The sequence below is a fragment of the Myxocyprinus asiaticus genome, chromosome 44, assembly GCF_019703515.2.
Source record: "Myxocyprinus asiaticus isolate MX2 ecotype Aquarium Trade chromosome 44, UBuf_Myxa_2, whole genome shotgun sequence".
Lineage (NCBI taxonomy): Eukaryota > Metazoa > Chordata > Actinopteri > Cypriniformes > Catostomidae > Myxocyprinus > Myxocyprinus asiaticus.
Genome location: NC_059387.1, coordinates 16,176,554 through 16,190,563, shown reverse-complemented (window position 1 = coordinate 16,190,563; position 14,010 = coordinate 16,176,554). Strand labels below are relative to the sequence as shown.

General features: G+C 39.7%; 1 protein-coding gene across 1 annotated transcript in view; it reads right to left on the bottom strand.

The window, feature by feature from the left end:
• Positions 1-14,010, bottom strand: part of LOC127434299 (double-stranded RNA-binding protein Staufen homolog 2-like) — a 152,021-nt gene that overhangs the window by 88,908 nt on the left and 49,103 nt on the right. The window contains 4 exon segments of the mRNA XM_051686938.1: positions 2,264-2,321; positions 2,895-3,026; positions 11,163-11,300; positions 13,380-13,592. Of these exon segments, the coding sequence (XP_051542898.1) occupies positions 2,264-2,321; positions 2,895-3,026; positions 11,163-11,300; positions 13,380-13,592 (541 nt within the window).

Sequence of the window (14,010 nt, the reverse complement as noted above, 5' to 3'; positions counted from 1 at the left end):
TAAATGGAACTATGGGAATTATGTTGACTGAACAAAATCCAAAATAAATCAAAACTGTGTTATATTTTAGCATCTTCAAAGTACTCACCCTTTGCCTAGAATTTGCAGACATGTACTCTTGACATTTGAGGTATCACCCTGGGATGCTTTTCAAACAGTATTGAAGGAGTTCCCATCTATGTTGGGCATTTATTGGCCGCTTATCTTTATTATTTGGTCCAAGTCATCCATTTTTAATTAAATTTTAGTTTTATAATGAAATAAATTAATATGGTGGGACAATTATATTTGTGTATATATATATGTATATACACACACACACATATACACATACATACATACACACACACAAACACACACACACACTGGCAGCCAAAAGTTTGGAATAATGTACAGATTTTGCTCTTATGGAAAGAAATTGTACTTTTATTCACCAAAGTGGAATTCAACTGATCACAATGTATAGTCAGAACATTAATAATGTGTAAATTTACTATTGCAATTTGAAAAAAAAAAATTCAGAACTTCTTAAACTACTTCAAAGAGTTCTCATCAAAAAATCCTCCATGTGCAGCAATGACAGCTTTACAGATCCTTGGCATTCCAGCTGTCAGTTTGTCCAGATACTCAGGTGACATTTCACCCCACACTTCCTGTAGCACTTGCCAACGATGTGGCTGTCTTGTCGGGCACTTCTCATGCACCTTACAGTCTAGCTGATCCCACAAAAGCTCAATGGGGTTAAGATCCATAACACTTTTCCAATTATCTGTTGTCCAATGTCTGTGTTTCTTTGCCCACTCTAACCTTTTCTTTTTGTTTTTCTGTTTCAAAAGTGGCGTTTTCTTTGCAATTCTTCCCATAAGGCTGCACCCCTGAGTCTTCTCTTTACTGTTGTACATGTTGTACATGTCAGCTGAGGACATGTGAGGTGTCTATTTCTCAAACTAGAGACTCTGATGTACTTATCCTCTTGTTTAGTTGCACATCTGGCCTTCCACATCTCTTTCTGTCCTTGTTACAGCCAGTTGTCCTTTGTCTTTGAAGACTGTAGTGTACACCTTTGTATGAAATCTTCAGTTTTTTGGCAATTTCAAGCATTGTATAGCCTTCGTTCCTCAAAACAATAATTGACTCATGAGTTTATAGAGAAAGCTGTCCTTTTTTGCCATTTTTGACCTAATATTGACTATTTTAGACATATTTTAGACTATTTTCCCTATTAAGACATGCCAGTCTATTGCATACTGTGGCAACTCAAAAACAAACACAATGTTAAGCTTCATTTAATGAACCAAATAGCTTTCAGCTGTGTTTGATATAATGGCAAGTGATTTTCTAGCACCAAATTAGCAATTTAGCATGATTATTCAAGGATAAGGTGTTGGAGTGATGACTGCTGGAAATGGAGCCTGTTTAGATTTGATCAAAAAATGACTTTTCAAATAGTGATGGTGCTGTTTTTTACATCAGCATTGTCCTGACTATACTTTGAGATCAGTTGAATGCCACTTTGGTGAATTAAAGTACCAAATTCCTTCTGAAACAGCAAAATCTGTACATTATTCCAAACTTTTGGCCGCCAGTGTGTGTGTGTATATATATATATATATATATATATATATATATATATCTCTTCCTATTATCTTCCACAATTTTCCTTACATTTATGCTGTTTTGTAGGATGTTTAAATATTTGTACTAGACATCTCAATATTCTATAAACAAGATAAGACATGTTTTCAGAGAATATCTCTTAAATTAAGTTTATTTTTCTCACCCACTTTGGCAAACTTTGGTTTTTTTCATGTTTTTAACATAATTATAACAAAATTTTGTGAATAAAATAAACTATTAAAAAAAATTATTTGCCAATGGGGTAAGAAAAATAAACATAACACATGATTTATTCTCTGAAGACGTCTTATTATCTAAAACAATTTTTCTTAAGAAGTACATTTATCTTCTTTTAAGGATGTGTAGATATTTTTACTGGAACACATAACAAAAATACTGATTAAGAAAATGATTTTTGACATTTGGAGAAGTGTTTGTTGGTGGTTAGTGTGCGTGTAAAACAGTGGTCCCACAGACCCCCTGGGAACGCACATAAGTCTGTCTGAATAGGGAGGAATTCACATGCTCTTCACAGGAGCGAGTCTCTGACTGAGCCAAGACTCAGTTCCTTATTTATCAGTCAGATGGATTAAACGGCCCGCCATCACCTATACGGGGAAACACAGACAGGGAGAAAAACACTTACTGTTGGTCGTTGTTTCAGGAAAAGCAGCCCTTTGTCCATTCCAGCCTTTGTTGTCCATCTGTGGCCAATGTTGCGATAATAGAGGAGAGGGAAGAAATGGAGAGAGAGAGAGAGAGATAGAGACAGTTTAGCAAACCCCTTTTCATGCGTGTCAGACAAGTCGCTTTCCCTTGTTTCTATTTGAAAGGGAGAATCGCTACCAAATTGAGACATCATAGCATAAATGTCACTAATGTGTAAAGACAAAGTAGATGGGGGATTTAAAGATTAAGATTGTATATACTGAAACAGGAAGCAGCGTGATGATACAAACGTATACATCTATACTCTTCCACTGACAGGCGGCTGATACCCCCTGCTATGCTGTTCATACTGAATGTGGTGAGAAAGTGGGGTAATTGGCTCACTATACGAGGATAAATGAAGGAGATATGACAAAGACAGGTTAGTTAGCTGATGTAAAAACAAAAACACTACATTTAAGGTTCAATTTGCCTCAAATAGTTCTTAATGACAGAGAATAGTTACAGCATATTTAGGTCAGGCTACTAATAGTGTAGAAAATGCAACATTCCTGCTGTAAACCAGCATGTAACAGTAGTAACTTCCCCAACACTGGTTAAAAACTAACCTTTTCTGGAGTGGTCTGTAATGGTGTAGATGCCTTGTAGCCCAGTTGAAGCAGCATTGCCTCAGCTGCATTACGCTTAGCCACTTTCTTATTGGGTCCAGTTCCTGTGGTCACCTCAGTGCCTACTTTCACCTGTCAACACATACATACAAAGTGGTAGATGTTTAAGAGCCATCTTGATTAAATTTCCATTCATGCATTTGGCAGACACTTATATCCAAAGTAACTTGCAGTGCATTTAAAGTACATATTTTATCAGTCTGTGCATTCCCTGGGGATCGAACCCATAACCTTGGCATTGTTAGTGCCATGCTCTTCCAGTGGAGCTACAGGAACACTAGTCCATCCAGCATGTGGACGTAATACCATTAACATAAATGTCTACAGGACTTTGTTTGAACAATGGAAAACTCTTTGCTTTTTCCCTTTTTTTTCTTTCTTTTTTTAGCACAACTCATTAGTTACAACTGACACTAAATAACAGTTGGATTATATACATTGTATTTAAGAAAACAAAACCACAATCAATCTGTTTACTTTCAAATAGTTAATTTTTTTTACTGTCAAGCTTGAATAGCAAATGGTCTCTAAACCCAGAACACCATCTTTCCATATTTATTAGGAGAAAAGCAGCAGGTGGGGAGATGGTGTGTGGCTGAAAACCTGAAAACAGACACTTATTGATGCTCACACTCTAGAGGGGAACAATGTGGAAATTTTAGAAGCGAGTGGGCCACATAAAAGAAACACACACAAGCAGAGTCTAATGCGACAGTGAAAGGAGCATGGAGAATCAGTTAGAGACTGCATTACCACACGCTCACAGATTTAAAGCAAGGGATTATCAGACGAGAGACAGGGAAGAGAAACTACTCCAACTTGGATGCTGCTTGATACTTGCTTTATGTGTGTGTGTGTGTGGTAGTGCTGGAAGAGTCTCTTCATAATGTATGTCCTAATTATCTCTTATAGATAATTTAGAATAAGACATTTAATAACATGAGATTTAATTATTTATGATATCTGTATTTCTCTACTATGTAGTTAATATTTTTTCTATATATTGTGTTTTCTGTTTTCTGTATGCCAATTACCTTTCTACAGTGTCAAACTATTTCCGCTGTTACAAGACTGCAATTTCTGCCCTACAGCATAAATTTCACTCTATTCTAAATAACTCTATTCCACTCCACTTTAAATTACTCTACTACATTCTATTCTAACTTACTCTAAATGACTATACTCTAAATATCACTACAACACTCTACTCTGAAGTACTCCACTCAACTAACTCCACTCTAATCCACTCTTCTTTAAATTACTCTACTACATTCTATTCTAACTTACTCTAAATGACTATACTCTAAATATCACTACAACACTCTACTCTGAAGTACTCCACTCAACTAACTCCACTCTAATCCACTCTTCTTTAAATTACTCTACTACATTCCACTTTAAATACCTCAACCACACAGTATTCTAAATTACTCTACTGCACTCTATTTTAAATAACTCTACTCCACTCTGTTCTAATTTACTCTACTATGCTCTACTCTGCTCTAAATTATTATACTCTAAATTACTTTGCTCTACTCTAGATTACTCCACTCTGCTCTACTCTTAATTACTCTACTACACTCTACATTACTCACAAACTGTCCTCTCAAATTAGTTCACTCTCCTCTAAATTACACCACTCCACTCTACTCTAAATTACTCTAATACACTCTAAATTAAACTATACATTACTCTTTTGCACTCTACAACACTGTACTCTATTTTACTACTCTAAATACCTCTACAACATTCTACATCACTCCTAAGTTACTCTACTCCACTCCACACTCTTAATGAACTAGAACACTCTAATTTACTCTACTACCTTCTACTTTAAATACCTCAACCACACAGTATTCTATTCTAAATTACTCTAATGCACTATTTTAAATAACTCTGCTCTAAATTATTCTACTGTAAATTACTATACTACACTCTAAATTACTCTGCTCTATTCTTCTCTAAACTACTCGACTAGACTCTACATTACTCTCAAATAAGTCCACTCTATGCTAAATTACTCTTTGAACTTACTCTATTATACTCAACATACTCCACTCTGCTCCACTCTTCTCTAAATTACTCTAATACACTCTTAATTACATTACTCTTTTACACTCTACAATACTGACTCTATTTTACATCACTCCTAAATTACTCTACTCCAATTAACTCTAAATTACTCGACAACACTATGGTACTCTTACATTTCTCCACTGTAATCTACTCTAAATTTCTTTACTATGATCTACTTTACAATAATATACTATACTCTACTCTACTGCACTCTAAGTTACTTCAATCTACTACGATGTCCTTCACAGAAGATGAATAGATGGCAACTCCAAGACATGGGATACTTCATGTGCCACTGCCTGAACCTTGGCCTCAGGATGGACTTCACCAAAACATAAGCTTCCAGACGGACTGCGATGCCCCTCACTGACTGTTGCCTGTATCATCTTGGTCAAAGGATGGACTACACTCTCTTAAAATGGAATACATTGAAACTGAATTAATTGCCAACTAAAGTCTTCATCAACCAAATAACAGGACACTGCATCTATGTGTACTTTCATAGTTAATACAGGATGGACTTCAAAGACTTTCACTAATCTTACAGTTCATACAAAATCATTTTGTTTAAACATTGGCCCCTAACATTTACTTCATTTACTAATTTAAACCACAACTTAATTTACACATAAATAACTAATATTGGCATTAGATTCAGAATCAGAATGAGTTTTATTGCCAAGTATGCTTACACATACAAGGAATTTGTCTTGGTCACAGGAGCTTCCAGTACACAATAATACAAAAACAGCAACAAGACTTTTAAAAAATAATTAAAATTGAATAAAAAATAGATAAATATTGAAAAGAAAAAAGTATATATAGAATACACAATAGACTATATATATATATATATATATACACACACACACACACACACACATAAACGTACATACATATACGTGTATATATATATATATATATATAAATATATATAAATATATATATATATATACACACACATACACACACACAAACACACACACACACACACACAGGTGTGAAAAAGTGTTTGCCCCCTTCCTGATTTCTTATTTTTTTGCATGTTTGTCACACTTAAATGTTTCAGATCATCAAACAAGTTTAAATATTAGTCAAAGATAACACAAGTAAGCACAAAATGCAGTTATTATTATTAAGGGAAAACAAAATCCAAACCTACATGGCGCTGTGTGAAAAACTGATTGCCCCCTAAACCTAATAACTGGTTGGGCCACCCTTAGCAGCAACAACTGCAATCAAGCGTTTGCGATAACTTGCAATGAGTCTTTTACATCGCTGTGGAGGAATTTTGGCCCACTCATCTTTGCAGAATTGTTGTAATTCAGCCACAATGGAGGGTTTTCGAGCATGAACTGCCTTTTTAAGGTCATGCCACAGCATCTCAATAGGATTCAGGTCAGGACTTTGACTAGGCCACTCCAAAGTCTTCATTTTGTTTTTCTTCAGCCATTCAGAGGTGGACTTGCTGGTGTGTTTTGGATCATTGTCCTGCTGCAGAACCCAAGTTCGCTTCAGCTTGAGATCACGAACAGATGGCCGGACATTCTCCTTCAGGATTTTTTGGTAGACAGCAGAATTCATGGCTCCATTTATCACAGCAAGTCCTCCAGGTCCTGAAGCAGCAAAACAGCCCCAGACCATCACACTACCACCACCATATTTTACTGTTGGTATGATGTTCTTTTTCTGAAATGCAGTGTTACTTTTACGCCAGATGTAATGGGACACACACCTTCCAAAAAGTTCAACTTTTGTCTCGTCAGTCCACAGAGTATTTTCCCAAAAGTCTTGGGGATCATCAAGAAGTTTTCTGGCAAAAATGAGACGAGCCTTAATGTTCTTTTTGCTCAGCAGTGGTTTTCGTCTTGGAACTCTGCCATGCAGGCCATTTTTGCCCAGTCTCTTTCTTATGGTGGAGTCATGAACACTGACCTTAACTGAGGCAAGTGAGGCCTGCAGTTCTTTGGATGTTGTTGTAGGGTCTTTTGTGACCTCTTGGATGAGTCGTCGCTGCACTGTTGGGGTAATTTTGGTCGGCCGGCCACTCCTGGGAAGGTTCACCACTGTTCCATGTTTTCGCCATTTGTGGATAATGGCTCTCACTGTGGTTCTCTGGAGTCCCAAAGCTTTAGAAATGACTTTATAACCTTTTCCAGACTGATAGATCTCAATTACTTTCTTTCTCATTTGTTCCTGAATTTCTTTGGATCTCGGCATGATGTCTAGCTTTTGAAGATCTTTTGGTCTACTTCACTTTGTCAGGCAGGTCTTATTTAAGTGATTTCTTGATTGAGAACAGGTGTGGCAGTAATCAGGCCTGGGTGTGGCTAGAGAAATTGAACTCAGGTGTGATAAACCGCAGTTATGTTTTAACAGGTGGGGCAAACACTTTTTCACACAGGGCCATGTAGGTTTGGATTTTGTTTTCCCTTATAAATAACAACCTTCATTTAAAAACTGCATTTTGTGTTTACTTGTGTTATCTTTGACTAATATTTAAACTTGTTTGATGATCTGAAACATTTAAGTGTGACAAACATGCAAAAAAATAAGAAATCAGGAACGGGGCAAACACTTTTTCACACCACTGTGTGTGTGTGTGTGTGTGTATATATATATATATATATATACATACACACACACACACACACACACACACACACACACACACTCACACACACACACACACACGTAGTGCAAATCTAAATACAAATCGGTTATGTACAGTGCAAGGGAATGTAATAGCAGAAGAGATAGGATGTGTTGTATAATATAAAAAGACTAAGCTGTGTATTGCACATTAATTATTGCTCAAAGGGGCAGTTTTAACTGTTCATGAGATGGATAGCCTGGGGGAAAAAACTGTTCCTGTGCCTGATGGTTCTGGTGCTCAGAGCTCTGAAGTGTCGGCCAGAAGGCAACAGTTCAAAAAGGTAGTGGGCAGGGTGAGTGGGGTCCAGAGTGATTTTTACAGCCTTTTTCCTCACTCTGGAAGTGTATAGTTCTTGAAGGGGGTGGGGGGGGGCAGGGGGCAACCAATAATCCTCTCAGCAGTCCGAACTGTCCTTTGTAGTCTTCTGACGTCTGATTTCATAGCTGAACCAAACCAGACGGTTACTGAAGTGCAGAGGACAGACTCAATGACTGCTGAGTAGAACTGTATCAGCAATGCCTGTGGCAACTGGTGAAGGAAGTACAACCTCTGCTGGGCCTTTTTTGCAATGGAGTCAATGTGTGTCTCCCACTTCAGGTCCTGCGAGATGGTAGTGCCCAGGAACCTGAATGACTCTACTGCTGCCACAGTGCTGTTTAGAATGGTGAGGGGGGACAGTGTTGGGGTGTTCCTCCTAAAGTCCACAATCATTTCCACCGTTTTGAGCGTGTTCAGCTCAAAGTTGTTTTGACTGCACCAGACAGCCAGCTGTTTAACCTCCCTTCTGTATGCAGAATCATCATCATCTCGGATGAGGCCGATGACAGTGGTGTAGTCTGCAAACTTCAGGAGCTTGACAGAGGGGTCCTTGGCGATTCGTTGGTGTAGAGGGAGAAGAGTAGTGGGGAGAACACACATCCCTGGGGGGCACCAGTGCTGATTGTACAGGTGCTGGAAGTGAATTTCCCATCTCACAAGTTGCTGCCTGTCTGTCAGAAATCTGGTAATCCACTGACAGATAGACGTGGGAACAGAGAGTTGGTGTAATTTAGTCTGGAGAATAGCTGGGATGATGGTGTTGAAAGCAGAACTGAAGTCCACTAAAAGGATCCTTGCATATGTCCCTGGTCTGTCCAGATGTTGCAGGATATGATGAAATCCCATGTTGACTGCATCATCCACAGACCTGTTTGCTCGATAAGCAAATTGAAGGGGATCTAGAAAGGGTCCAGTGATGTCCTTCAGGTGGGCCAACACCAGTCTCTCAAATGACTTCATGACCACAGACGTCAGGGCGACAGGTCTGTAGTCATTAAGTCCTGTGATTTTTGGTTTCTTTGGGATGGGGATGATAGTGGAACGTTTGAAGCAGCATGGGACTTCACACTGCTCCAGTGATCTATTGATGATCTGTGTGAAGATGGGGGCCAGCTGGTTAGCACAGGGTCTAAGACATGCAGGTGAAACGCCATTAGAGCCCTGTGCTTTCCTTATCCTTTGTTTTCGAAAGACGTGGCTCAAATCATCTTCACAGATCTTAAGTGCGGGTTGAGTAGCAGGAGGGGGGAGGAGGGGGGTTGCAGGAGGTGTTGGTGTTTGTGTGAAGTGAAGGTCAGAGTGGGTGTGGGGTGTGAGATTGGGCCTTTCAAATCTACAGTAGAACACATTCAGGTCATCAGCCAGTTGTTGGTCCACCACAGGTTTGGGGGTAGGAGTCCTGTAATTTGTAAGTTGTTTCATGCCACTCCACACTGATGCAGGGTCGTTAGCTGAAAACTTGTTTTTCAGCTTCTCGGAGTATCTACTTTTAGCCACTCTGATTCCCTTATTCAGTGTGTTCCTGGCCTGATTGTACAAGACTTTATCCCCAACTCTGTAAGCATCCTCTTTGGCCTGATGAAGCTGCCTGAGTTCCGCTGTAAACCATGGTTTGTCATTGTTAAATAAGTCCTAGTAGGAATGCACATATCCTCACAGAAACTGATATATGATGTAACAGTATCTGTGAGCTCATCTAGGTCTGGGGCTGCAGCCTCAAAAACATTCCAATCAGTGCAGTCAAAGTAGGCTTGTAGTTCCAGCTCTGCTGCGTTGGTCCATCTCTTTACAGTCCTTACTACAGGTTTAGCAGATTTTAATTTCTGTCTGTAGGTTGGAAGAAGATGAACCAGACAGTGATCAGATAGTCCCAAAGCTGCTCTAGGAACAGAGCGATACGCATCCTTTATTGTTGTGTAGCAGTGATCCAGTATATGTCTCTGGTTGGGCATGTAATGTGCTGTTTGTATTTGGGTAGTTCACGTGTGAGGTTTGCTTTGTTAAAATCCCCAAGAATAATAATAACTGAGTCCAGGTATTGTTGTTCTGTGTCTGTGATTTGATCAGCTAGATGTTGCAGCGTGGCATTCAAACACGCATTTGGCGCGATATACACACTCACCAGAATAAACGAGGAAACCTCCCGCAGCGAGTAGAAAGGCTTACAGTTAATAAAGAGCGCTTCCAAATTAGGACAGCACATCTTTAACGTTATTACATCTGTACACCAACTTTCACTGATGTAAAAGCATGTTCCACCGCCAAAGCAGTACCCTTCTGCTGTTTAGCCAGAAGGGTACTGGCCTCCAAAGAGAGCCTTGGTTCTCCCAAGGTTATTTTTCTCTTTTAACCAACATCTTGAGTTTTTCATTCTTCACTTTAGCTTGCTCACTTGGTTTAAGTACAAATATTATTACAATCCCAATCTACACTCACATTTTTATCAAATCGCACAATGATGACTAAGACATTACAGTTTTATTTTCTGTTATACCATAATTTCCTGTATAGCTGCTTTGAACTGACATCTGTTATGAAAAACGCTATGCAAATAAAAATTACTTGACTACTACTGTACATTCTACATCACTCCTAATTTCCCCTACTCCACTTAACTCTTAATTACTCTAGCACACTCTACTCTAAATTACTCTACTACATTCTACTTTAACTCAACCACACAGTATTTTATTCTAAATTACTGTACTACACTCTATTCTAAAGATTTTTTTTTACAATTCAAGACAAAAAAACAGACCTGGAAAGTGTTGGCTTGTGCAAGAGGTCAAGGGAAAAAAATATTACTTACTGCACATGATGTGTTGGGCACAAACTTTGGCACAAAGTTGTATTTTAAAGACGTGCTAATGTTTCCAGGGACAAATTTTTCTGAAAATCACCTTAATTAAGACTGACTGTCCATTAACTATCCCAATGGGCAGAAGATGAATGAGAATGAGTGAGTGTGTGTGTGTGTGTCTTTGACAGCACTGAAGGTCGGCTGTAATCAGAGCCGGAGGAGGTGACAGTCTTTCTGATGAAGACAGATTGCACAGTGGGAGGTTATCAGTGTTTGTCCAAGACTCTGTCCTTAGTTTTTCTCTCACTTTACACCTCCTGATTCTCTCTCTCTCTCTCTCTCTCTCTGTCTAATGTACCTGCATGATGAATTCTCTGCGGCGCGGCATCCCTCTCTCGGACAGCAGCATGTATTCTGGTTCCTTCTCCTTCTTAGCCTGTTGAATCTGAGCCAGTCTGCTTATAGGGTTCATGCCCTGTCCGTATTCTGGTCCTGTCTGAGAGAGAAATTGAGAATGTAAAAGAGAATGAGAAAGAGGATGAGAGACACTGATGGATGGCTGGTTAATGCTCACATCAGTACCCCTGTCAAGAGAATGAGAAAAGAGTTGAATGAGTGAATGAAAGAATGAGCAACTAAGTAAGCCATTGAACAAGCTTTTTAAGAAAGCAAGCTCCAGTAATTAAAAGAATGCTGTGTTCCATCAGTTTCTTGTGTGCTTGCATAGTGGTTGATCATTGAAATAGAATTATACACTTTAAATATATACTATAAAATGGATAGGTTTGGCTCTATCATCTAATTAGATTGGATTTGATTGTGGTCATTCATATGTATTCTAAATACACATTTCTGTGAATGCGCAGCTGTTGACTACAGCTGGGCTAATGAACTATATTACTTTAGATGCATGTAATTGTTAAAAATAAATTTTGAAAATGAGTGTTTTCCACATGCACTGAAGACATCATAGAGGTAAATAAACTAAGCAAAAAAAGAAACGTCCCTTTTTCAGGACACTGTATTTTAAAGATAATTTTGTAAAAATACAAATAACTTTAAAAGATATTTGTTGTAAAGGGTTTAAACAATATTTTCCATGCTTGTTCAATGAACCATAAACAATTAACGAACATGCACCTGTGGAACGTAATTAAGACACTAACAGCTTACAGAAGGTAGGCAATTAAGGTCACAGTTATAAAAACTTAGGACACTAAAGAGACCTTTCTACTGACTCTGAAAAACAACAGAAGAAAGATGCCCAGGGTCCCTGCTCAACTGCGTGAACATGCTTTAGGCATGTTGCATGGAGGCATGAGGTCTGCACATGTGGCCAGGGCAATAAATTGCAATAACCGTACTGTGAGACGCCTAAGACAGCGCTACAGGGAGACAGGAAGGACAGCCGACCATCCTCGCAGTGGCAGACCACGTGTAACAACACCTGCACAGAATCCATACATCCGAATATCACACCTGCAGGACAGGTACAGGATGGCAACAACAACTGCCCAAGTTACACCAGGAACGCACAATCCCTCCATCAGTGCTCAGACTGTCCACAATAAGCTGAGAGAGGCTGGACTGAGGGCTTGTAGGCCCGTTGTAAGGCAGGTCCTTACCAGACATCACCGGCAATAACGTCGCCTATGGGCACAAACCCACCTTCGCTGGACCAGACAGGACTGGCAAAAAGTGTTGCGGTTTAGTCTCACCAAGGGTGATGGTCAGACTCGTGTTTATCGTCGAAGGAATGAGCGTTACACAGAGGCCTGCACTCTGGAGCGGGATCAATTTGGAGGTGGAGGGTCTGTCATGGTCTGGGGCGGTGTGTCACAGCATCATCGGACTGAGCTTGTTGTCATTGCAGGCAATCTCAATGCTGTGCATTACAGGGAAGACATCCTCCTCCCTCATGTGGTACCCTTCCTGCAGGCTCATCCTGACATGGCCCTCCAGCATGACAATACCACCAGCCATACTGCTCATTCTGTGCGTGATTTCCTGCAAGAGAGGAATGTCAGTGTTCTGCCATGGCCAGCGAAGAGCCCAGATCTCAAACCCATTTAGCACATCTGGGACCTGTTGGATCGGAGGGTAAGGGCTATGGCCATTACCCCCAGAAATGTCCAGGAACTTGCAAGTGCCTTGGTGGAAGAGTGGGGTAACATCTCACAGCAAGAACTGGCAAATCTGGTGCAGTCCATGAGGAGGAGATGCACTGCAGTACTTAATGCAGCTGGTGGCCACACCAGATACTGACTGTTACTTTTGATTTTGACCCCTGCTTTGTTCAGGAACACATTATTCCATTTCTGTTAGTCACATGTCTGTGAAACTTGTTCAGTTTATGTCTTAGTTGTTGAATCTTTTTATGTTCACACAAATATTTACACATGTTATGTTTGCTAAAAATAAAAGCAGTTGAAAATGAGAGGACTTTTTTTGCTGAGTTTATATATGGAATGACATGAGGGTGAGTAAATGATGACTGAAGTTTTATTTTTGGGTGAACTATCCCTTTAAGACAGGATATAGCATTGCAAATGGTTCCACTCTTAATTGGACCCACCTTCAATATGGTCTTGGGCCGTTTCTTGTAATGCACTTTGGGTTTCTCCACTAAAGGAAGGACCGGCAGTTTTTTCAGCTCCTGTAAGATGGAGAGGGCTGCTCTCTTTTTGGAGAGCTTCTTGCTGTTCCCCTCTCCCTCTGCCGAGATCTCTCCCACCGTTACGCGTGTGAGGAAACTCTTCATGTGTGGGGGTCCGCTTTCCTTCAGCACCTGAGGGGCATGTAATGAACATGGTAACACAAGAGAACACATATGCATGCTCATAAGCAGAAGTGGGAACTGCAGTTATTCCAGTCACGCCTTTCACGCTCTCTTTCTCTCTGGCCCTCAGGCCATGTCTGCTACATGTATGCTCTTTTCCTTTGCTCTGTCTCTCTTCCTCTCTCTCGGCAGCAGAAATGGGAATATTGCTAATTAGACTTACTACAGCCGAGCCATCTGGTTTAACACCAAAATCACAAACTCATTTGAAGAGAGACCACAGGAACGCAGTTTTAAACATGCACACCCAGTATGAATACATGAGATGAAACATGTATGAATATAGATCAGAAGTACCATTCACACATATTAATCTTGTCTAAGACCTGTGTCCTAACCATGGAGCAATGCAAAAAGTTTCCAGCGA